General features: G+C 45.0%; 1 protein-coding gene across 4 annotated transcripts in view; it reads left to right on the plus strand.

The window, feature by feature from the left end:
* akap7 (A-kinase anchoring protein 7) overlaps positions 1–26,419 on the plus strand; it is a 36,994-nt gene extending 10,575 nt beyond the window's left edge. For 2 of the 4 annotated variants that reach the window (XM_076272996.1, XM_076272999.1), the window contains exons 8-9: positions 19,373–19,408; positions 20,159–22,561. In XM_076272996.1, coding sequence (XP_076129111.1) covers positions 19,373–19,408; positions 20,159–20,376 — 254 coding nt within the window. In that variant the 3' untranslated portion in view covers positions 20,377–22,561. Of the gene's footprint in view, positions 1–19,372; positions 19,409–20,158; positions 22,562–23,142 lie in introns of those variants that run through there. The other 2 variants (XM_076272998.1, XM_076272997.1) reach the window with 2 other exon arrangements.

The following is a 26,419-nucleotide window of genomic DNA, read 5'->3' on the forward strand; positions in this document are numbered from 1 at the left end:
AGCATAGATGACTTTTTTTAATTCTTGGATAATCTTCTCTGGTGCCAATTGAGCATTTCTCAATTTTGGATTAAAAAGCAAAGTAACTTCAGTTACTGAGAATTGTACCGAGTAAAATATTACTGAAATTGTATTGGTAATGCCTTACATTACTGCATTACAGCAAAAAGCAATGCATTACTGTAATTACATTACTTTTTTAATGCATTACTCCCAACACTGCAAGTGAATGTGGGGGCATAAGCAGATCTATTGAACACATGAAGATCTATTGAGAACACCAAATCCATATTTCCTGTTATTTTGGTGAAAGTAATGTAAACGTAGTGTAATGCCTTACAATTCAAAGACAGTAATATTGTAATGTAACAAATTACTTTGAGATGACAGTAACAAGTAATAAATAATGCATTACACTTTTCAAGTAACTTGCCCAACATTGGGCATAAGGGTGGTCATACTGACATAAAAAGTACTTCAGGTGAATCTTTGTGAACAATTCAAATATTCACCCCAAATCACTAAAATAAGTTATTCTTACATTACCTACATTATAGAAAGGGGTGGGATATGTGTAGACAACTGTCCATTATGAACTAATTCTATGTATCTCTTTGGGAGATTCTTGGAGTGCTGTGTCACCTATATTTATTGTTCTGTCTATGTACGACCTGCCTAGACTTTGTATATCACATTGCACTTTTCTGCTTTTTTTGCACTTCTGGTTAGACGCAAACTGCATTTTGTTGTCTTTGTACTCGTACTCTGCACAATGACAATAAAGTTGAATCTAATCTAATCCTCATTAGAAAGTCTGACTGCAGTTAGAGAGGACTGCAGTGTTGTCTGTCGACCAGTAGAGGGCACCATTGTATGCAGCTGGAACGTCATGCTGCTCCTTGTGTTTATGGGGCAGACTACTCATTCAAAAGTACATGAACCATCTCCATGAGAGTTTATTTTAGTTAAACCTTCGTGGTTTGCTTAATTATATGCTTTTTTTTGTTACCAAGCACTACTGCTTTGAGGCATTTGGTTTAGTTTGGTTCCCAAGTGCACAGAAGACACTAGTTGTCTGCAGTACCATATTCAGACCAGTTTTCCCCACACTACCTGCTCCCTGATATATTTTTTGTGATATATTGTCCATATACTGTATTGAGCTATTCCTTTGCTTGAGAGTGAAGTGCCTAGGCCTCTCTGGCAGACCTTTCCATCACGCCCTAGCGAGTCTCCAGTGTCTTATGAAACTAATAAATAGCTCGAGGTGTTAACAGTCTGTGCACTCCCACGGCAAAACTGAGGACAGAGTAGGAGCCCTTTAGTGGTAACTTTCTGAACTGCATCTTGGGATCTTTAGTCTTTAGTGTCAGACTGGTAATGTAATTTTTAATTAACAGGATTACTGTGAGAATGGTGGAGAGTGTCTCTGTGGAGACCAAGTGGGCTTAAAAATGTGATCAACTCCCACAGTGTGGACCTGAGGCCCCAGCCAATAGAGAGCCGATGGGTAGATAGTGTTGGCCAGCTTCAGTCATTTTTCGGGAGGGAAAGGACAGTGACTGGTAGCAGTGGACCCATCGATAGCCACCTGCATAGCACACATTTGTTTCTGACGTAACCTCATGATCAAAAGCAGCCAATCACCTCTGTGGTCATATGTTGGTAAGATTGCTGTTCTGCTACTAGCCAGTAAGCATATCAAATACAAACTAGACGTACAAACAGTGCGTCACAGCCCATATCACATAACACACAGGGTAAACATACTGAAAATCGGATTACCACCTAGTGTAGTGGTCACCCCCATTATTCTGATACAGTATATAGAGGGGTTTTAGTTGAGCTTAAATCATTTATGTGACAACCTGGCTTTGACTTGAACGATTGATCGATTGATTGTTGAAGAAGGGGAAAAAAAGATTGATGACCGAGTTTAAAGAATACTAAGTGTATTAAGCCTAGCCCACGGGACTCTAAATCGGCTATTTCACCAGACCTAATTATATATTCTCTATAAGAACAGGTATTGACTTTTTAAGTTATGTTTGATGGATTGTGAGGAGGATCTGTTTGAAAGTGGCCTATGATCTGAGAGCCGATTCAAAGGAGTCTGGTCCCTTATGGGTTGAGTCCAAAGCATTCATGCTACACAGAGGTGCTTTGGCCTCGCCAGTGTAAAAATGAATGAAGAGGATGAGGATGACTGATAACTGGAGGAGATAATTGAGCCTGTGCGATTGGGTTCAGGTGCATTGACTCTGTGATGAATTGCTTAGACCGCACAGCACTGGGAAACGGATGATTGCGATTGGATGGGACTCAGAGATAGATGGTATTTATTGGCCAGGACAGGCGGATGTTTGGGATGGGGGTGGGTGGGGGACTTGTAAAAAATCCAGTGTCTGCCCCCCCACCCCTCCACCCCAGACAGCCTTATCAAACATGCTATATGTAAGCTTCTCATTACTTTATAGGTGTAACCAAGTAAGTATATATACTTTTTATACTTTTATACACCAAGTGACAAGAACTGCAGCTGAAGGTCAGGAACTAAAAATGCAAGCTGGAGGCTGGAATTGTAAAATGCTCTATTTCAAGGCATACTATTAGAGTCACAGAGCTAATCCAGTGGGTTCAGTTATAACAGTGCACATGAGGCATAATGTGAGAGCTCTGTCAGAAATATTTGACAACGTTTTATTATACGGCTCTACAGAGTGCTGCCCGAAAGCTTTGCGTCATGGTCCTGTTTGTCTTGTCGGGACTTTTTCCGATAATGACCAGCGGACAATTCATTATCCCTTACGTGTTTAGAATAACTGGTGAAGATCAATCTCTCGTTTTGAATTTTGGTTACTAGTTTTGGAGGTTGTGTTTAGAAAGCAGCGCTGGTTGATCTATTTTCCCATCTTCCGTTGGCAGCATTACATGAGGGAGAGAGAAACACATTCCTGCCTGCTGGAAATCAAATTTAATTTACACACCCGGCGCTAAGTGTTCATCTGGAGATCGTCCAATTGGCCAGCACTAACAAGGAGGAAAGAATGTCGCTGCCGATGCTCAAGCAGGCACTGGCTTTTTTTTTTTCTCTATTCTTTGTTTTGTTTTTTTGTTTTTATGGTGCGTCATCACTTAAACCAAACACCCCCGCTAATACATTTCCCTTTTAGATACTCAGGATGAGAACATATTTTAATATGTGGGAATAAATCGTGCTGCAAGGGGTAGGGGGTGGGGATGGCCGGGCCATCGTGTCCACCACTGGAGATGTGGTTATTAGTGGGCAAGGCAGGCGGCTGAATTTACAGTGTGGTTTTGAAAGTGCCCCATGCCCCCACAACTCATTGTGAGCTTTTGGTAGGATTTTGATTTTGTGTCTTTGTCTGTGTCTGTGTGTGCGCATATAATTATGGGTATGTAAATGAGGTTGTACTTGGGGTAATGTGTGTGTGTGTGTACAATGGTAACTGTTATATCAGGGGTTTTCAGATTGGGTGAATGTGAGTCTCCCCTTAGGGTACATAAGGACAGCTGGTGAGTGTGTATGTCCAAAAAGATGTGTGTGTATCTGTGTGAGAGAGTGTGTTTTAAGAGACTACTCCTATCACAGTGTCTCCGGATGAGTTCTGAAGTACTGAGTGTTGAAAGACAACTACCTTTAATGCACACACCTTTCACATCAGGTGTTGACATCTCACACACACACACACACACACATGCGTCCAGGGCCCCTGAAAGGTGTGTTTGTACCATAGAGACAGGGAAGTGCCATATAAAATGCTGATTTAAAGACTCTCCTTAATTGAAAACTCAATATTTGCTACAGTGCACAGTTCAATGTTCTGCATCTCGCTTCTTCCTCTTTATAGATCTCTAAACATCCATTTCCAACCTAATTGCCTGAATGATTTGGCTAGTTAGCTGCTGCTTCCGCATCAATGTGACCTTTTTTTTCCGAAGCTTCAACATTGACGTGGCTTGAAATGGCACAATGTTTTGACAGGAAATGATTGATTTTCTTATTTATTCTCTCATTCTCTACACCTCCCCCTTTTCTTTCTTTCTTTCTTTCTTTCTTTCTTTCTTTCTTTCTTTCTTTCCCCCTCATCAAACTGTTTGTCATGCTTGTCAATCTCACACAGGTAAAACCTCTTGTCAGCCTTTGACCAAAGGCTACCTTTGGCCTCGCCAATCTCTTGCCTTTATGACGCTGACGATGTTTTCTTATCGCTGGTTTGACAAGAAAGATCCTCTGCGCTCTCGCAAACACAGCAACGAGCCATTTCCTTCTACTCCTAAGTCTGTGTATACACAAGGTGCATCAATATTTAGACATTCTGGTCCAGCCTGAAAGTGTTCGAATAAATCCCCAGTGTTAGGACCACAGTCATCCATAAATTTTCTTCCGCGGTGTTCTTTTTTCCCCCCATACGAGCTATTGCTCACTCGTTACCCAAGCACCGCTGTTTTAAACAAGACTGTCGGTGTGAGAAAGTAAAGCTGGCGTACTGGAAGAAATACCACGAGTCGCAGCGCACGAAAATGGATCAGGAAGTGTTTGTCCAACAGTGTCCGTTCCCATCCTCTTGTCTGTTGAACCGCTAGCGGAGCGACGGCATCAGGCTTGTGCCCAGGACCGCTGTGGTGTAGGATCTCCTTAGAAGGAGAGAGAGAGAGTGGCCAGATGGGACAGTGATGGGAAGCTGGCGATGGTGATTCTCTCCAGTGATTTCTCTTCCAGCTGAAGTGACCGCTGGCGATGGTATCGGTGGAGTTCTGTGCAATGATTAGAACAGCTCCGGCTTAAGGGACCAGCCAAAATGGGTTGTGGACTTGGTGTTCTTGGAGTAGGTTTGATGACTGTTATTATAAAGCACAGTGCGTGCTCGTGTGCGTGTGCGTGCAAGAACAAAAATGAGAGACATTCATTGCAGTTGTTTGACGGTGGTTTGAGTGGATTGATCCACAAGCTCTTGGCACGACAACCCCACCCCTAGCCCCATTGTTATTTTCTGTTCCTTTTTTAAATCCTCTTTTCACTTTTCACAATCTTTTCTCACAGCCCCAGCTCATCATCACAGCTGAATGGATGGATTGGGGGGGGGGGGGTAAGCAGTCTGGATGTAATCCTCTCTCCTCCACCAGATTGCCCCTCCAAGCACTCTCCTTCTCCCCCTAACTGTTCGACTGCTGAATTGTTTGCAAGTAGTTTGCCTGTGCGTTTCCTAGTATTGGAGTGCCTTATGTGTGTGGACTAGCAGAGAGGATAAAATGGATAAAAGTTACTCCTAAGCTGGATGAGGTGCCTCAGTCAGGTTGTGAGGAGGTGACAATCCCCCCCACTACCCCACACCCCCCCCACACTACCCCGCTCTACACCTCTCTTTTCCCACTCTGGCGTATGAGAGGCAGAAGTAGGTCAGGGATATGCAGGATTGTTCGCAAGAGACCAGAAAAAGAATTTAATCCATTTTGCAGCAGACTGCTCTTGCTTTGTTCTCGGTCAGGCAAAGTTCATGCAAACAGATTGTGTGTTGTTTTTGTGTGTGTGTGTGTGTGTGTGTGTGTGTTATATTTTTTATAATTGAAGAGACTTGCCAATAGATCTTTCACCCCCCTCTTTTGCATTGTAAGTGAATTATAGACTTAGTTCAGTGTTCACTGTGATTCACCAACCAACAACATAGAGAGCTACAACAAAGTTTTATGAATATGTTGAACCTAAAAACAAATGGCCTTTTTGAATTAGCACTGATAATTAGCAGATAAACAGACTGTGTGGTGGCCTCGCTAGCCAGCGAAAACAAATAAAGCATTATCTTGCAAGCCACATTAAAAGCTGGAACAAGGTAATAAATATCCGTAAACGCTTATTTTCTAAATTTGATTGATTTTAAAAAACACTTCATGCTGGCTTCTTCAATTTGGTGCTACTGCATAATGTCACACAACAGCTTTAAAGCATTTCTTTTTTTTGTTGTTGTTTGAAATAAAAAACCGGCAAGGACACCCCCTCACGCAATGCAAAGTCAATAGACAAAGAACGGCTGTCTGCTTTCCTACCTCATGTCCTCAAACCCACAGAAGTCTTTCCGAGCTCACCCACCCAAAGTTCTCAAACCTACAGAAGCCATCCGAAATCTCACCCACCCAAAGTTCTCAAACCCACAGAAGCCATCCGAGCTCACCCACCCAAAGTTCTCAAACCCACAGAAGTCTTCCGAGCTCCTTCAAAGTCTCTCTGCTACTCTGTCTTATCTCTGTCTTCATCTCTCTCCATTCCATCTCTCTCTCTCTCTCTCTCTCTCTCTCTCTCTCTCTCTCTCTCTCTCTCTCTCTCTCTCTCTCTCTCTCTCTCTCTCTCTCTCAGTCTCTCTTGCCCTCTCTCACCCACTGACTGAAACCCATAGAGCAGAGGAGCAGTTGGTGCTGGAGCTCAATCAGAGCATAACCACACCTGTCTAAACAGTCGGTGTTGAATGCCGAGTGTCAGCCTTTGAGCCGGCACATCGGGGCCTTCTGAAACTCGTACTGTCACACTGTGGCTTTGATAGGAGCCGAGTGCCCCTTACCGCTCGGCAGGCAGAGCGCCGCATCCGCGAGCCCCTCTGGTCCTCTTTCCCCCACATGTACGAGCTGCTGTGCTGCTGTGAAGTCCCTGAAGAGCTGTTTTTTTTAGAATTCACCTCATTTTCCTGTGAAGGTCATCGGCCAGTGGGTGATGGATGGTAGCCGGTGCTCCTGGGAGTCGCCCGTGTAGAGAAGTGCTCTGACCCCATGGTTGACGGAAAAAACACAAACACACACACACAAGATACATATTTATCCAGCTCTAGTCTAGACACACTCTTTGTTTGTGTGTCCTCACCAACTACAAGTCTGTTGAATTGTCCTGTGGTTTTGTTGCCTTGGTTTTGGTATCCAAAGCAAAGGTTTTCTCTCAGAAAATGTGTTTTCCAAACTAAGGCAGGGATAGTAAAAGCTGTAATGAGTCCTGACATGATTGTTCTGTAAGATCATTTTTTTTTTTATCTCTGCTTCATCTGTGGAGGCAGGTTTTTTAAATCCGAGTATTTTGTGGTTATGAGTGTTTTGTATACTCCGCATGTGCAATTTGTTTATTCCGAGGGGCCTCATTCAGACTAATGAAATGAAAGCCTGTGTGGCGTCTTGTATGTCTGGTTCAGTGCTAAGAAAAAAGCTTGGTGCCTCTCGAGCTGAATAATCAAGTCAAGATTCATTTCCCCGTGGTGGACTGTGATAGACTGCTGTTCAATAGCTCGTGATTATTTCATCCCCGCCCATGACATGTACATCATCCCTGGAATTGAGGAAGTGAACAGGAGCACAAAGATAGCTGTGGTGTAATCAGCAGAGCAGAGGCGAGGGTTGATGATGAAGACAACCTGGGCACCACGGCTGCTTATCTCCGTGCCGACCGTTGCCACGTGACCCAGATTTACGGCCTAGGCCGAGCTGCAGTGGGTCGACCTTCAGTGGAAGTCATGCCGTAGACTCCCTGTGGACCGAGCCCAGACTGTGTGGGCTGGAGCACTGGACCAAGTTCATCCTGCCGGTTTGACTCTCATGGCACTCATGGCACCTGTGATACAATCGTGTGTGTGTCTGTGTGTGTGTGTGTGTGTGTGTCTGTGTGTGTGGTGCCTTGGGGGTGACCATGGCCATGTAAAAAGGCTCATGGATCTTTTCGAGAGGTGGTTTAATGGATTTAACCTCATTCTGCTGGTTTTTAAATCGGTGGCTGTTTTTTTGTGCTTTTATTCATTTCCCCATTTTCTTGTATCTTAGCAACTCGATTTTGAGAACATGTGAGCTACAATTTCCTCAATTTCTAAAAATCTCCTCACTCACACAATGAAATGATTTTGTGCTGGGGGGGTTTTTCAACCCAGGAATCCTTGGTCATCATTTCCAGAACTTAACGGAATTCATTTCCGACTGTTTGCCTGCGAATATCAGCTGTTTGTGTTTACAGCTTCGCCTAATTGCATCTCAAGCTCTCTGCAATGGGGAAAGCCTTCCATATGGGCCTAGCATCTGTAAATCACACCCTGTGTGTGTGTGTGTGTGTGTGAGAGAGAGAAAGATTTGACAGCTGCAGGACTGCACAGCAGTTGGCATTGCTGTCGACTAAAGGGGCATGTACAATATCCCTCCAGTGCGGTAATAAAAGTCAAAAAACAGCATGCGGAGAGCTCCCAAACACATTCCTAAGAGACGTCATCTTCCATCGTCTCCACTGAGCCTGGTCAGGGAACGTCGATCTATGCCATTTCTCCCATGGCTGCCTTGGTTTTACATACTGAACAGGGCCAGGAGATATTAAAAGCGCACTTCTGTCGAGGAACACTCAAATGACAAGAATGTGGTTTCCCAGTTGGTCAACCACCAGAAGATCACACACACACACACACACACACACACACACACACACACACACACACACACACACTCTGAAGGCTTCAGATAATTGAGTGATTTCACTGTGGAGTGATTTGTAATGTCCAGAACTACACTACAGGATTTGACTTTCACTACTTCAACTGTTATCTTGGTGGAAATGTCATCGTTGGCAACTGTAATTAACGTAGGAAAATCCAGAGGTGCACATGCGGATGAGTGGCTTCCCGAGTGGATTCCGTCTCCACCAAAAGTACCCCTCAACACCCAGCCTCCCCCATCATTTTTCCAAATACTCGTGTTTTGGCTCTGGCTCTGACTAGGAACACCCCTGCACAATATGTTCCATCCAGCCAAAGCCCCCAAGATGAGCGCACCATCTGCTTGGTTTCTCCTGATCTGAGCATGGCTTCACTGGGCTGCATTTAACCAGGGCTCTCCCCACCAGCCAGTCGTGACAGACACGAATGACCTCCCCCTGATCCGACTCCACCGCTCCGTCCAGGCCAGCTGATTAGTATTGATCGACTGGAGACGCGCTGGCCAGATCAAAACCTGGCAGTTGCAGACAGGAGGAAACCCTAAAATAGTGCTTTATTAGAGTGCAGCCTCTGTCTATTTTCATTTCTTCTTTCTTTCTTTGACTCTTTCTTTCTTTCTTTCTCTCTTTCTCTCAGTTACTCATTTCTGGTCTGGACTTGGTGCCTGGGAGCGCCTCAATAACCTTCCTGCCTTCCTCCGGATATTTCATGTTGTGTAGTATTGATCTGAAGGGTTTGTTGTAGGTATTATTAATTATCTGGATGTGCAACCACTGAAATGGGACCACTCCCATGTCAAACACACACACAATCTCTCTCTCTCTCTCTCTCTCTCTCTCTCTCTCTCTCTCTCTCTCTCTCTCTCTCTCTCTCTCTCTCTCTCTCTCTCTCTCTCTCTCTCTCTCTCTCTCTCTCTCTCTCTCTCTCTCTCTCTCTCTCTCTCTCTCTCTCTCTCTCTCTCTCTCTCTCTCTCTCTCTCTCTCTCTCTCTCTCTCTCTCTCTCTCTCTCTCTCTCTCTCTCTCTCTCTCTCTCTCTCTGTCTTCTCTCTGCTCTCTGCTCTCTGTCTGCATTGTGATGATTGATAGCCAGTCTTGACACTACAAGATCTATGAGATCATACCACACTGAACATCATTAACTTGTCAAAAGTGGAACAAGCAATCTCAAGGACATAAAACACAATAAAGAGCTGCCATTTAGCTCGTAGTCGTAGCAATAAAAGCTGCAATTTTTTTTACAAAGCATTAACCTTTATCTCACTTTAACCAGCATGTAAACACAACCAATGTCACTGTGCCGGTCCTAATAAACCTGGCTACTGTCTGGCTGTTGCATGTGGTCCAAAGCAGGTTAGAGGATCAGTCCCCCAGCAGTGGACTTGTCCTGTGTGTACTGAACAGTTACACCTTCCACCGCAGTGACTCAGTGTCCTGCAGTGGGCTTGCCAGACGCCTCCCTGTGGTTTGGGGACAGCGGGGCGTCGTTTTTTTACGCCAGTGAAACCTTTTCAATGGTTCACACGCAACCGCCAGCACCAAGCTGCGGCTACAGCAGTAGTCTCTCAAAAAGTAACATGGCACAGCTGGAGGGAGGCACTGCTGAGAGAGAGAGAGAGAGAGGGCTTTCACGGGTCACGTGTTCACACACATGGGATGAAACAGACACATGCCTGATGGGGGCACATACACACAGAGAGAGAAACACAGATGTGCTCTCGGATCACATCCATAGTGACCGTGTGGCTGTGTTCTCTTAGTGCATTACTCTTTCCTTGTCTTGTATCATATCTCGTAGATAAACGAGTAAAAAGAAACATGCACTCTTCCGTTTCTCCCCACTCCAAAAGGCGAACACACACACAGTCGCTTTGTCACTAATCCAAGAAGCCTCTGATTATCTCCAAATCGCATCTCTGGAGATATCTGTTTTTTGTTTTGTTCTTCCCCCCCATAAAACCATTTGCAGCCCTCCAGCCAGCCCAGGAAATTAGATCACAGTCTAATTGAATGCCATTTGCAGAGCATCAGGGATCAAGTCATGAGGAGCTGGGTGGGTCCTGGTGACTTACCTCTGTCTCTTTCTCTGTTCCTCTCTTTCTCTCTCTCTCTCTCTCTCTCTCTCTCTCTCCCTCCGTGACTTTATCTGTCTGCATACAGTGCTGGGCAAAAGTCTTAAGGAGCTTGCACACTGCTCCAACAAACTCCAATATTCTAAAGTTGGCAGCTGTTGGAAATTGTCCGTTGGTAGTCTTTGGAATGTTCATAAAACCAACTGTCATGTCAAACTCTTAACGACTCCATCAAACAAATGGCAACAAACACAGATGGCCGGCCCACACTGGCCCAACTGTTGGTGTTTGCTGGAGTTTGTTGGGGTTTTTTTTGGAGCAGTGTGCAAGCTCCTTTAGGCACTTTAACATGTTGTGCTTCAACAGTGCCATGAGCACTGTACCTATTCTTTTCTCACTCTCTTTATGAGAATATAACCACAAAACACATGAAATGTGTACACAGTATTAAAAAAAAGATGACCCTGTTGTGACCGTAGACTCTCAGCATGGCGTGATAAGGAGGGGCCACCCGAAACATACTGGATGTCACAGAGGCCCTCTGCATTGTAGGCCTGGGTAGGAATACGGTCTCAGTATGCCTCGTTGAAGTTCTTTGATTAGAAACATTTGCCTGTCCCACTTTTTGTGGAACAGTGTGCACTTTCAGCTGTAGCTTTTCAGCAAGGTGTCATCTCCTCCTTCCCCCTTCTGATACCAATACCGGCTTCGTCAGCAGCCTCCTGCTTGTCAGATTGGTCATTATGAGCCAGAACCAGAAGTATATATTTTTAGGTTTTTTAATATTTTGTCTGTCTTTTGGATGGATTCTAATATGATGTATAGTATATAGAATGTCTAATATATAGAATGAGAAACAAATGCATATAGTCATCATAAACCTGCTAAAACAGCAAATCTAATGGGTACCCAAGACTGCGTACTGACTCCATCTCTCTCTGAGCTCTCTGCAGCTGTGGATCCATTTTGGATCTCTTTCTCTATCTCTATAAATCTGCCTTTCTTTCTCTCCCTCTCCCTGTGTCGCTCTATCTGTCTGTCTGCATAAATCTGCCAGCACCGTTCATGTCTTCCATGTCTTTATGTGCCGTGTGGAGCTAGCTATGGATTCATTTGAGTCTATATTTCTATTGGATCTATAATTCTGCCTCTTCTGTGTCTCTCCTCCTCTCTACCCTTTCTCTGTATATATCGGTGTGCTTTGTGCATGCATGTATGGATCTGTCCATCTGTCAGGATGGATCTTCTCTGTTCCATTCACTTGTCATTCTTTCACTTTCTATATTTCACCGTCTCAATGTTTTATCTCCCAGCCGCTCTCTTTGTTTCTTTTTTAACCTCTACCCTCTAATACGAGGGAGTAGGTTAGAGGGGTCAGATGTGTGTGTGTGTGTGTGTGTGTGTGTGTGTGTGTCTGAGAGAGTGTGTGTGTGTGTGTGGGTCGCACGCTGCATGGGCACCGTTGTGTGTTTACGCTGGCGGCTCTTCTCCTTCTTTCGCTCCAGTGGCTCTTCGTCATGATGCTCCCCTACACACTCACACACACACACACACGCACACACTACAGCACCAACAACAACCGCCCAAACCCCTAGCTAACCACTGGCCCTCAATCTCATCTCATTAGCTGATGTTTTTTTTTCACCCAAGTTCTTTTGAATCCACTGGGTCCTATCGCCATGTGATTTCCAGTAGTGGAGTCGCATAGAAATGCTGGAAATCAAAATCTGCCCACAAATGACCCCACACGTTGGCAAACAGCGTTGCTACATGCATTTAATCCTAAAGAGACCGCATGTGCAGTACCTCTCGTTCCCTTTTAATGCGCATAATGGACTGGGAAAACATGAAGGACAATCGCTTTTGATTATTCCTAATGCACCAGGGTCTGTAGAGGCGCCCTCCTCGACAGATGTTGTATATATTTAGATGTTGTGTTTATCCAGATGTTGTGTATATCTGCCATATTCGTTGGGCTGCAGGATTCCATAGCACCATACTGCTTTTTTTCTTACTCTTGTGTTGTTTGTCCATGAGAGAGTCAGTGACCGCAGAGGCCCTCCGTCCATGTGGTTGTCTGTAAGTAAACTGGTTAAATGGTCACCTCAGCTCTGCTCTGCTCTGACAGGCTGTGTTCGAATTGATTTCACTGCAGTCAGGGTTTTCATTGCCGGGTCTAAAATGATAATTGCAGGGATGTTTTTTTTTTTATCTTTATGTGCGAGGGAAGTTTGATGAGGAGTAATCACGTCAAAGCGCTTGTAATTACACTTTCATAACCATCATGGGGAAAAACTCTTCTGCTGTGTAGACCCCATACAAATACAAATTCATCTCCCTCTTCGGCATCAAAGTGGCTGAATAAAACCATCATCATCAAGATTGCATTCTATTCAGTCCGACACCCTAGTCTCCAGGGAGAGCATTCAGAGCCCACAACGTGCATGGAGTTGAATGCTTAGTGCCTGGGGACCACGCTACGGTGTGTGTGTGTGTGTGTGTGTGTGTGTGTGTGTGTGTGCACACTCAGGGAATACCCCAGGCTTTTATGGCCAGCGTTTTACTTTCCCCCCTACCAATCACCTAGGAAATTGCCCATGTCGGCGCATGGGAAATGTATTAGGGGGAAATCTATTGTGGTAGGAAAATACAAGAGTGTGAAAAAAATCAGCTGCACGAGCAAAGCACAGCTGACAGAGCATTGGTTGGGTAGTCATGGAGCAATAAGTGCACAGACAGTCAGAGAGATGTGTACACACACACACACACACACACACACACACACACAGCGGCTGTCATCTGCCCGCCATTCCACAGCAATTATTCAAGGCAGTGAGCGAGGGGGGGGGGGGGGGGGGGTGGAGCTTAAGCCCCCCCCTTTTCGTCCTCTCCACTGACACACACACACACGCTCGCTGAGCAGACCGAGCGAGACCCACTCACTCCCTCGCTTCCTCGTTCGCTCCATCGCCGGCTGTCTGGCTGAAAGGGCTGCGCGGAGCGAGGCGCCACTCCACTCTGCTGGACATACAAATCCAGGAGGACACCGCACGAGAGAGGGGGAGGCACACACGAGGAGGAGGGAGAACAACAACAGGGAGAAAGGAGTGTGAAGAAAGAGATTGACTCAGAGAAAGAGAGAGACAGAGAGAGAGAGAGAGAGAGAGAAGCCAGCAGAGGAGAGGAGAGGAAAGAGTGACCATGGGGCAGTTGTGCTGCTTTCCCTTCTCCCGCGCCGAGGAGAAGCTGAGTAAGTCCGCCGCTGTTGCTGCTGCTGTTGCTGCTGCTGTTGCTTCTCCTGCTTGCGCCGGGTGGTCGGGGCTTACCGGGACTCTGTCCCACATTCACCAAATCCCCACTTGCCTCTTAACACGATTGGCTTACAGCAGGGGATTGCTGTTGTGTCTTAATGCTGCTTTGTGGCAACGGAGACGAGGGTGTATTTCATCAGGCGTGTGAAGGAGAGGTTCAGAAATCTGCTCTTATCTCTTAAGGGTTGGGCTTTACAGTGTGTGCGATTATTTGTGTGTGAGTGTGAGAGAGAGAGAGACCAAGGGAGCAAGGGTGTGTGTATTCTTTTTTATAAGCAGCTGTAAAATAGCAGACACGTGAAGCTTGAGACTCGTGCGTGACTCAAGGCTTGGACTCTGTCACCATTGTGTTCCGACGTGCCGAGTTGGTCTTTGTCAAAGTGCCAGGGTTCCGGAGAAGCCCCTGTCTGTCTGTCTCTGTGTGTGTGTGTGTCTCATTCACTCCCTTTCTCTTTCTTTTTGTCACTTACTCTATTTCTCTCTCTCTCCCTCTCTCTCTCCTTCCCCCCCCCCTTTCTCTATGCGCTCTCAATCACACACAATAGGCAATGCAGTGAGGCTACATTCATTGGGAGCTGCCATCCCCCTGCTCATTGACTTTCTTTGACACACAGAGAGCTTGTGTTGTGTTTGGAGAGGTCCCTTCTCCCTGTGCTGGACGTTGGACGTGACCACTCGGTGAGCGGCGGTGGCGGCGGCAGCCCTCGCGCTTCTGTTGCTAGGCTCAGGGATTGCTGCTCGCATCCATGTGATGTGAGGAGAGCATTGTGCACGCTGCTTTAGCCCGGCGTAAACCCAGGAGCGAGAAAGGGGGAGAGAAAGAAAAAAAAGAGAGAGAGAGAGAGAGAGAGAGAGAGAGAGAGAGACTGACTGACTGCAGGCACTGACAGATACTCACACGCACAGACACACACACACGCACACCAGACGCACTACAACACATGCACTTACTGACGCACTCACACACACGCACACACACACATTGCCCTACTTCTGTCCAGTGTGTGGGAAAGAGAAAGAGACGTGGTGGTGATGAAGGTAGAGGTAGAGCAGGAGAACTGTGAGAACAGGAGGGGGTAGGGAGATATAGAGGAAGGGCGCGTATTGGGATCTCACTTGTCACTTAGATCAGATACTTAGTTAGTCAGGTGATGGCACCCTCCAAGTGCATTTGTGTGTGTGCGCAAAGTGTGTGTGTGTGTGTAGGTGTGTGTGTGTAGGTGTGTGAGTAGGTGTGTGCCTGAGCGTGCCGCTGTGGTGAGAAGGGGGGCAGTGTGTTGTTGGTGCAGGAGCAGTGTTGTTGGGCCACTGATAGCTCCCCGTGGCGATGGCAGGGAGAGGTGGAATGCACTGGCAGCCTTGGAATACTCAAGAATCTACCACACCAGCAACTGGCTACACTCACCGCACTGTCACTTTCTCACTCACACACACACACACACACACACACACACACACACACACACACATTCTCACACTCAATCTCACTCCCACTCCCACTCTCACACTGTCTCTCTTTCCCTCTCTCTCTCTCTCTCTCTCTTTCTTACACACACACACACACTTTCTCTCTCACACACAAACAAACAGACACACACACACACACACACACACATTCTCACACTCACTCTCACTCTCTCACACACACACTGTCTCTCTCTCTCTCTTTTACATACTCTCTCTTTCCCCTCTCATGTGGTCAGAGATTGGACGGTGTGGGAGTAGGAGGTTGTGGTGATTGTTGTTAAGGAGCTGCTGGTCAAACACTCCTTTGTTTGTTTTCTGTTGTTTACATATGGATTTTAAGTGGACTCTCTCTCCAGTGGCAGTGACCAATCTGAAGCACCACTTGGCTGCTTGATAGACAGGGGAGGTTACGTCAAGGCTTAAATTTGCGGTTGTTCTGTTTTACATGGCGGAATACTGAGGATGGATTGCCACTGAAAGCACTGCCATTGTAACTTCTCGATTCGCTGCAGCTCGTGGAGTTGTGGTCACAGTGTCACAGTTATTTCAAGGACTGATTTCATAGCAGCGGAAAGTCCATCTTGCCGGTCTTGAATTTGACCCTAACGCAACACATGCAAGCACTGATTTTGTGCAGGGTTGGATGCGGCTTTGAAAAGACTTTCTTAACATTTGTGTGCAGCGGTATGCAGCAGTCTGCATAGCATACCAAGCCGAGTGGATTCCATCCCTGCAGTAGTCGCCCTGAAAACATCAGTATGCGAAGGCGGCATATAGCATCTCTATGCTGCCAGCCCACGAGCTCCTCCCTGACCCACTATTTATATACAGTTCCGTTCCCTCGAGCGACCATCGCTCCTGTGTGTGCGCTCCCCGTGTTGTGCGTGCAGCCTAATGTAACGTGCGTAAGACAGCTGAGGTCTGAGCGTGCAGCCTCGTTGTGGGTGCGGTGCAGCGTAGTGTAGCGCTGTGAGCGCCGCAGCAGCCACGCGCAGCTCCGCCTGCATCCCATAATACCCCCCACCCTTTCCGCTGCCCCATTTTCCTCGTCTGACCCCAGCACTGGGGATGAGGGGCGCTGAGGAAAGGCGCGTCCCTGGGATGGGACACCACCGCCGCCGCTGCGCTTCCTCAGGAAATGCCACTGCTCCCACGGTGCCCCGATTCAGGACTTCCCGGTCGGCTGGCTCGTTAAGACTCTGTGCTGCGCTCGTAAGTGAATTAGCCCGGCTGATTGGTGACTCAGAAGCCCTGGCTGTTATTAGCCGGGGGGGGTGAGGAGGCCGTGTGCAAAGTTTCCGCTCCTGGCATAGCTGCATTGGGAGCACTGTGTGCTCTATGGTCTTCTCAGAACAGACAAGGCAGCACACTAAATGTTGTAGACGAACACATGACTAATATAACTGCCAACATTGGGGAGATGCATTGTCCCTGCTTTTGAAATCTGGTCGAGTCAGAGCCTTTTAACTGGAAGCATGAACTGTCTAAGTTTTACTCAACAGGGAAATCAAAGCCGTCTCGGCAACCAAAAATCACCATCCCATAGATCAGGCCATCCCTCAACATGTGGCACAAAGCATTTCAGACACAAAATATCTGAACTGGCTTTGAAATGACACATTTGGGACAAATTGTGTTACCTGCTGAGCTGCACAATAGCGGAGAGAACAAAGTGCACTCTTCACGCTGGTAGCTTCCACCGACGTTGGCTTTGAATAGTGGCAAAATGCACCATGACCTCCCCCTCCAGCTAACGACCGAGAAGCTTTTTTATGTTGCCGAAAGCTTCAGATGGGAGAAGTCCTTGGCACTCTCGGTCTCGGATGAATGCAAGTCACAATGTAGGTCCTGCTCCCATGCACTAATGGAGCAGACTGGAGGTGTGAGTGGAAAACGCTGAGGTGGGATTGGAGACCATCAGGACTGGTGGGCTCTCTCTGCTCGTTGTATCCTGGTGGTGATCAAGCACGTCAACACTTGAATGAGCTTGATGGCTCTGTGCGTCTTCATTTCTTGTCATTCACACTTGTGCAATCATGATGAGTGAACAATTATAAACACTGGAGCACTAAATTCATTATTAAAAGGAAACTGTGGGGAAAAAATGCAATCTAATGTTATGGACAGGTTGGATAATTAGTGCTTGAAAATATGCAAAAATACTCTTGAAGTGGATGGATAATTTGAAGGCTAATTATCATTCAACGGAGAGGTGTGTCCTAATTAGAGGGGGTTCACACAGAATTTCTGGTCATCTGGGGCTAGTGCAAAATTTATCTGACAGAATTATCTCCGAGATGCTGTCAAACATTGAATACGCAGCTTTGCATTATAATGATAAAACTTGAGTGAAAGTCTTGAAAGTAAGAAAAGTTCAACTCCTGACACTGTGAGGATGAGCGTATGGGTCTCTCCGAAACGTAAGGCTGCTCTCTAACGAGTCACTTGCCGTAGAAGGCATCAAGGTACCAGCTACAAACTTTGTTTCGGACAGCCTAGCAAGATAGCAACACAGAACACCGTTGTCAGGATACCAGAAAGCAGAATAACGTAACGTTCAACTTCAGCAATAGCTGCTCACAGAATTTTTGACGTTGAAGGCAGCATGAAGGATACATCTACGCTGCCTTTAAAATTCAGCAAAACGAAGGTATGTCAGAAGGCAGCATTTCACAAAAATATTTGATTGGGACATGCCTAGATGCCTCGCTCCCCTGTTAGATATCTTAAAAGGCAGCATTTTTTCCCGTTTCGGACACAGCCTATGTGACAAGAAGCATAAGTGCTCACTAATGCCTGGCCTTCTCTAAATAAGCAACACGACTCAAATTCTCACTCACTTGGTTCTCAGTTGGCCTATTTCTGATCGCTTACACAGTATTTCATGAATTCGCTTTTGCTTGTTTTATTGGCTTTTGGTGATTGTCTCAGATGGTGACATTGCAGCCCGCAGCTGGTGCTAGAGCGCTTTGTTTATCCAGGGAAATATAGCCATTGTTATTACTTTATTGTTGAATGTTAATTTTGCAAGTGAGTTGCTTTATATCACCTTTTGGCATTTTCAGCCAAAGATAGAGGAAATAATTGTATTCTCATGCTTTCCATTTAAAAGACAGAAGTGTATCAGAAGTGTGTCAGAAGTGACAGGCATTAGTTAGACAGGTTAAATTGTGTCAGAAGTGACACGCACTACTTAGAATTAGTTAGCATATGAAGATAGGTGTAATATAAGGATTTTCACTTTAGAAGGTTTTTAAAATATCTTGAATGAACTTTCTCATCTGTTGCCTATAGCTGAATACAGGGGCAAGTTTGCAAGTTTGCACCAGTTATGAATGCCCTCGGGCCCTTGAGGAAGACAGCCTGCTGTATGTCATTAAGTGATTTGAGACCCCTGATCAGGCCGATAAACAGACAGCTTTTTGGTTGTTGTTGTTGTCATTCTCCACCGGCAGTTAGTTCTGCTCATAAATGATGCGTTGCCAGACAGAAAGCTGGGAAATTTAAGAGGGGGGGGTCTTCATTTTACTAGACTCAAGAAATTAAAAATGTTAATTAAATTGTTGTCATGTATCACAACTCCAGCTTTTGGTAATGTTTAGTCATAGATCTCAGTAATAATGATTATTCACTGATTTTAAGTTAGATTTGAATGGTAGTTTAACTGCAAAATAGCCCAACTGCTAAAGCACAGCTGAACTCATGAATCTGAAAGCCTATTGCAGCAGACCTGAATGATGGTAATACCAATCAGAACCGACTCATCCTGCAGAAATGCTCCAGAACCATCTGGCTTCAAGTGACATCCAAGTGTCTGTAACCAATCATAAGCAATCTGATAATGGCATGCTGGGTGAGGACTCGAATCAAGAATGAGCTATAAGCTGTGATTCTGGCCGTCTCTTCAGCAGCATCTAATCCGATTGCATTGTTGAGTGGGGGAATAATGGTGAATCTGAGAAAAACGACGACATGAGATGAACAAATTGCTGGTAATAAATGACAAGTTTTTTTGAAAGTAGTACAATGGTTTGCTAAATGGATATTGTTTGTCTTGCAGATCTTACTCAAAGAGCTCACCGAGCCTCACGGACAAGTACGTGTCTCTTTCTTGTAGGCTACGAGGCCCCCCCACCCACCCATCCATCCACCCACCCACCCACTCCTAGAACATGGCACTCCTTCTCTTTGATCCCCCACCTCCACTGAACCCACTGTTGTGTAGCTGACAAACAAGGACACCTAGCTGACACCCTATCAGCAGAAATAGCACTAGCCTTGTCTCATTATGCAACAATGAGTGCCACTTCCCCCTTATCAAGGCTAATGCCAGTTAAATACCATGTCAGTTTGATAAATTAATAATTAAACCGCCATATTTTTTACTCTTTCTGGATAGTGCAAGTAGCTTGATGCCATGTAGAGCACAATATTTATTACTGTTAGAGTAGTAAGCAGTAATAATTTCACCAAACTCACAAATGTATATTATATCACAAAGCTCAATCTTTGCAGAGGGTTTACTGGGATCTGCTCAGCTGAGCCTAAGTTCACGTGGTTAGTTTTCAGTAGGTTGGTTGCATGTTTTTTTCGACAGTGGGAATGACACATCCCTTCCCTTCCCTTCTGGTGTGTTTTGTGTGTGTTTGTGTGTGTGTGTGTGTGTGTGTGTGTGTGTGTGTGTGTGTGTGTGTGTGTGTGTGTGTGTGTGTGTGTGTGTGTGTGTGTGTGTGTGTGTGTGTGTGTGTGTGTGTGTGTGTGTGTGTGTGTGTGTGTGTGTGTGTGTGTGTGTGTGTGTGTGTGTGCGCGCACGGGGTTGCGGTTGCGCATCCGTGTGCGTCTTCAGGTGGAAAGAAGCATCCGGAGCCAGACGATGAGGAACTGGTGAGCCTGAGCAAGCGTCTGGTGGACGACGCGGTGTTACGGGCCGTGCAGCAGTACATGGAGGAGACGCAGCAGAGCAACGGCGCCGCCCAGACCAAAGGCGAGGGCCCCACACCCACACCGTCGCCCACGGCAACCCAGCTTCCAGCGAACACCCTCAACTCTAACGCCAGCAAATGACTGCCCAGCCGACAAACCCCTGACCTCCGCCCCCCCCAGCCCCCAGCACAGCCCACTGAGGGGCCCAGACTCTGCTACTTCCCTCACCCCACACCCCCACCCCAAGGCAGGGCACCAGCCAGAGGTGCCCACAGCTTGGGCAGCAGAGACTACACGAAGAGCCGAAAGATGAGGAAGAAGAAGTGGAAGAGCTCCCTTGAGAATTGAAGGCTTTTTTTTTTTTTTTGGAGTGTTGCGCAGTATTCATCCTGGATATGCAGCGGTGAGGATTTGAGAAGATTGGAAGCTTGTGCAGCTTTTTTTCTTTTTTCTTTTGTTTCCCATTGTATTATTTTTCTTTCTTAATTATGATCCCTGCCAAGCAGCTCAGCACAACCCACCGTATTCTACTGTCTTGACTCTCACATCACCATTTTACACTCTCCATGTGTACACAAATGATTATTTTTGTTTTTTTTCTTGACTATTTCCATTTTCATTTAGAGTGACCTTTTCTCTTCTGTCCTTGACAGTATGTATGTGTGAGTGTGTGTATTTGTTTGTAAGTATCTTGGGTCCCTAAGTGAAAGACTTTGACCTTTTGTGCAGAGGTTACCACTAGAATCGAACTGTCGAACACCCACACAAACCCTGGGTGCTCAAACACTTGGTGGTGAAGATGGACAGTTATGGTCAGGCACACACTACACCTGCATCTCTTTTGCGGTCAGTTGTCTGGAGAACCGCAAAACAGGCAGGCCAGTCTCGGGCTGACATCAGCTGATCGGTGCAAAGACAATCACACATCTCGACTAAACCTTAAAATATCACTACAGAACAAAACAAAACAAAAAACAAAAGCCAGCTTCTCCGAAAACCTTGTCTGAAACTAAGACCAATGAAATGTGTTTTTAGAGTTTGTATGAAATTCTACCATTATAATTATTATTATTATTATTATTATTATTATTATGATCATGGACTATGCAGTTGAAAAACATGCTGTGAACGATGTTTACACATTGTGCAGTCAGTGCTATGTGTTTGCTGAAACTTGAAAAACAGTGGCGTTTTAATCCTAGCAATGTCCATATGGGGGGTGAGGATGCTTTAAAACTCCACAGGGGCTGTAGGCAGGGAGTGTGGGGCAGAATGGAAAGGGTTAAAAGGATTGGCAACCATCATGTTTTGAGTTCAAAAGGCCAGCCAGTGTTTTTATTACGTCTGGTTTTTGGTTCTTGTTTTTGTTTCGTTTTTTGGTTGTGTTGTCTCATTGTTGATGTTTGGAACAGGGTGTGAGTGTGATGAGAGCTCCATCAGAAAGGCCCTAGACTGTCAGAGAAAATCGGTCCGGCAGAGACTGGGGAGCATTCGGACTCTCCTGACCCAGCCGTCGGTGCGAGCTCAGATCATCCAGGAGCTCCATGGAGAGCACAGGACACATGCACCGCCTTGACCTCTCATTGACCCTAGATGGACAGTGTTCAGGACAACACACCGCGAAGGAAAATGGCCTATCCATAGCCAATGAAGTATTGCTGTTGCAGCTGTAATAATTGACAAAAAATGCACTGTTAATGTGATGTGTATGAAAAGCTAAGGCGCACACACACACCTACATGCATAATGACACACACACACACGCACACACAGAGAGCTCACTGTCTTAAGCCAGTGACTAAGGTGAATACATCTGACAGGTCTGGACGATTCCCATATTTTACATTATCTGTAAATTATTTTCGCATTATCTCATTTTAAATTCTCTTAAAAGTCTTTAAAACCTGTTCTTACATGCAAAAAGCACAAACACATAAGTTGAAGTTTAAAAGTTATTTTTGCATTTCATTAGGGTCAAAGAGAGACCTTAGCTACCACTTCAAGTGGCCTTAACTATTCAATTAGAACATGGATGTTGCGTCATAACCTTGCACTCAGAGACATGGTTTCAATGCTTTTTACTTTTCATCGGCTGTTAGTATTACAGCTGAACCTTTCACCAAAACCTTAAAAAGAACAGAACACATGCTTTATTTTCCCATTTCATACTCATTTGTTTGCTGTCATACACGGCGAGTCAGATGTGATGAAGTGATTTTTTTTTTTTTTTTTTTTTTTACTTTAGCTCTGCCAGATGTCGAGTGTCATTTAATATGTTCAGCCATGGTGAACAGTCCGACTCAATAAAAGCAGGATGTGATTTTTCTTTCCTATTCCCGTCCATTTTCTTCCATGAGGGGTGTAATGACTGTGATGGAAATCAAAATACACTGGTATTGAGCTCCCCCAGTCCCAGATCAACTTTAGATGATGTTCAGCCAAATGTTTGCATTACTAAGATGCTGCACATGCCTTAGATTCAATTTGTACAACAAATAACAATGTTACTTTAAAGTGACTGGCTGATTCATATTTCTCATTTGTTATGAAAAGATGCATTAAACAGTCTACCTTCAAAAGGGAATGTGGCATTTTCTGTCAAGTGCTGCCATGTCCAGGTCTCCCCTTAGACGGCTCTAAAACAAGTATTTGAGAAAACAAATGCATGGAAGCATTCTCCTTCAAAAGGTTTTTGAAGTGAGCTCTTCCAAGTGTTGCTTTTTATAGAGATCTCCACACAAAAGGGATGACGACTACTGTGGCCATTCCCTAGAGCCGTTTTGCACACGACTGCCCAAATCCACATCTTTGCATCACCTCCGCAATATCCCCCCTGAAATCTCTTTCTTTTTTACCCCCCTCCCCTCTCCTCCCCTCTTCTCTCTATTTTTGTTCTGACCCTCAAAGAACAGATCCAACCCTGAGAGGGCACCATCTGCTGGGGTGGAAGAAGGGAAAGCAAGAAAGTGAGGGATAGAGAAAGTGGAGAGAGAGAGAGAGAGTGCAGGCGAGCAAACAAAGTGGCATGCAATGCTCTGAAGCTGGGCGTCTGAGGAAGAAGGTACCCCCCGTATCATGTATTCACATGTCAACTTTTGGCCACGGAAGGGGCGGGATATGTGTGGACAACTGCCATATTGTCGTTATGAACTAACCTTTACTTTTTGAGTACTGTCTCCTCATTAGAAAGTCTCTGACCATATGAGAAACACGGAAGTACAACTGTACACACAGGAAGCACTACTGTACAACAGACTAAATATGGGCATGTTCGTCCATTATACAATAGTCTTTTCACCTTCACTTTACAGGCTGTTACATGTTTTCCCACTGATGTAGTTGAGAATGTTTGTTCAAAAAGTATCATCTTCACCTTCCACACCAACCAGACAATCTATCCTTCCCTCATTTATATGAATGTAGTATACTTGTGCACTTGGGGACATACAATATGCTGCAGGGTTATTCTAATAATGATAGGAATGTCCCCATTTAGCAAGAGGATGAGCTCCTTATAATGATGTGAGATGATGACATTCAGCGTGCAAGTATATTAACCATAAAACTATATTTTGTCTATTACTTTTATTTGTATATTTTTATGTAAGTAACAAGGACTTTTAATGTTAATTTTAATGTCAATGTGATGTTTATTGAAGTCATTGTAACTCTTGGACAAGAGTGTCTGCTAAGAGCTATAAACCCAAACATAAAACAGTAAAGTTCAGATCTCACATACTGACCTACAGTCTCATAGCCACACATACCAAGGCATTTCTAGAGCTGTCCCAATTTCACCAACATCTTTATATAGCACTGTTGAGTGGCACAGAAGAGTTTTTACATTTGGTCCGGTTGGCAGGGCAGCCGGATACGCCTACCAGAGACGACCAGTGCAGTGCGAGGAGAAGAACACGTGGGAGGCGGCGGCCGAGATTCTCCAAGTAGTTTGAGTCACTTGCGTTCTCGAGCCACTCGAGATTTCGCAACACTCTGAAGTCCACGTCTGTCCTCTCTCTTTCTTCGGCAAACAACACTTCTATACTCATGTTAATATGGTCTTATTATGAATGCTGAGAACTTGTTGAACGCTAGTGAATGCTAATTCGCTTGTGTTAATGGCCCTTTTGAGGTGGCACTGTTTATGGGCTGACAGAGTGCCAGGGCGGGATCATGCTTGTTGATGGACAGATGGGAGAGTGGGCCCTGGAGGAACTGAGACTGCACAAAACCAAAGGGAAGTGCTGCTGTAAGCTCAATATCCCTCCACCTGGACAGCGTTTTATAAAACACAATTTATATGCGAGAGGAGGCACATCGACAAAAGAGTATGAAATGTATAATGGAGTGCACCTCAAACATTAAATTGCAATGTGAATTGTTTCCTGATGCAAATGGTGAGAAATTCCCTCTGGTAATCAATGGGCGGACAAGGAAGTTGATAGTCAATGAGCCAATAAATTCCAAGAGGAAGACCTTTGATTCTTCAGACTCTGGGTTATTATAAGTTAGGGGTCCATAGAGAGGTTTTATGGTCTTCGTGCTGTAGATCAGCTGACGCCACCTCACCTGTGCGTCCTTTGCCCTGTGAAAGACACATGTACTCATTGCAAGAGTAGACTAAGACCAGTGGCCATCAGGTATCTGCTTCCCTAAAATCCTTTAAGCCTTTATCTCATCATGGTTGAGGATTCATTTGATTGCATTAAGCAGACTTTTATCCGACAGGACCTGCAGTACAGTTAAACTGTATTGTACATGCCTGCTGTATTTTCCATCGGTGTTCCCTGTAAATTGAATCTATAACCAAGGAGTGCAGCACGGGTATCTGCCACAGAAGTAGAACGTCTGTCTCTATTGACACAATTTCACTTTAGGACACTCACACTTTAGGTCCATGCTCAACCCTTAAAGGTTGTTTTAAATAATATCACTGGATTTGGAGAATCTGATCATCAGGAATTACAATTAAAACAACCATCATGTTTCCCTGAAAAACAGGTCATCCAAGGAGAGAGACCATGTAAATATTTAAATCATTTACCAGCTCTCTCTCTGGTTTGTACCCATTCATGGGCCAAGAAAAGCGTGTAACCGGTCTAAACATAAATATTCATGCATTTGTCTGTATTTAGTTTGTGACGACTGCATACAGAACAACCCCTGCCACAAGGTCTTTGTGCATTCATATTTAATATCCTACTGCCCGTCATCCCCTGGAATATAGATTCTGTCATGGTGCATGTAGGTTACATACACTCTCTAAAGACAGTCCTTTCATACACCCCATAGAATTCAAATATCATGCTGTGTGACTGCACGGATTGAGGCAAAGATTAATTTTACACTGAACTGAACAAATGAACTACATTGCAACAGCCAAGCTGGTTTCCATCGACCTAATGCAAATCAGGAACCACTGGGTTTTTCCCCCAATGCCTTTGTGTCACAAAGGCTTTTTCCATTTTGTTGGTTAATTAGGACTATTTCCACACCACTTGCATTTCTATACATCTGTATGGATTGTGTGCAACATGGAACAGCAACAAAACAATCACCTCTGGTTAAAGGTAGATAGCAGTTTTTATTCAGACTGATGAAAGGGTGTGGAAGTATAGCCATTTGGTCACATGCAGTTGAATGTGTTCGTATGTGTGTGTCCATTTACATGACTTCAAAAGTAATAGTCCAATTTACTTCATATCAAGTAGAGAGTCATATTACAATCCTCCTGCATGATGATCCATCTTGACCTGTATCAGGATCCAGATTTTTTTTTTTTTAATCACTATTACTTTTATAGGGGCAGTTTCTGCAGTCACCTGACTGCTCACATTGTAGTACTGGCTTATCCCCTGTGTAAAAGTAGGCTACACAGTACCCTTCAGCATCATATATGGCATGTCTTGTGACAACTATGCTGGTCTTGAAATCAGAGAAAATAAACCCCAGTATATGCCTCAAGCCAGAAGATGTAGTGGTGTAACAGAAACGTCTGGAGTTTCTCTCGGTAGCTTATGCTGTCTTTTATCTTTTCATCAGCGTTCATCCATGTGACAACATTACTCATTACCAAAGCCAAAACCACTGAGAAAATAATTGATAAGATCAAGATAGCCTTATCAGTGACTGATAAACCTGTCTCTATTTATCGACTACCCCACTACTCAAAATGAAATAGGTC

This window comes from Alosa pseudoharengus, unplaced genomic scaffold (genome assembly GCF_046254945.1).
Source record: "Alosa pseudoharengus isolate Yale_2024_CS ecotype anadromous, Long Island Sound unplaced genomic scaffold, YU_APseudo_1.1 YU_APseudo_1.1_scf_7, whole genome shotgun sequence".
NCBI lineage: Eukaryota > Metazoa > Chordata > Actinopteri > Clupeiformes > Clupeidae > Alosa > Alosa pseudoharengus.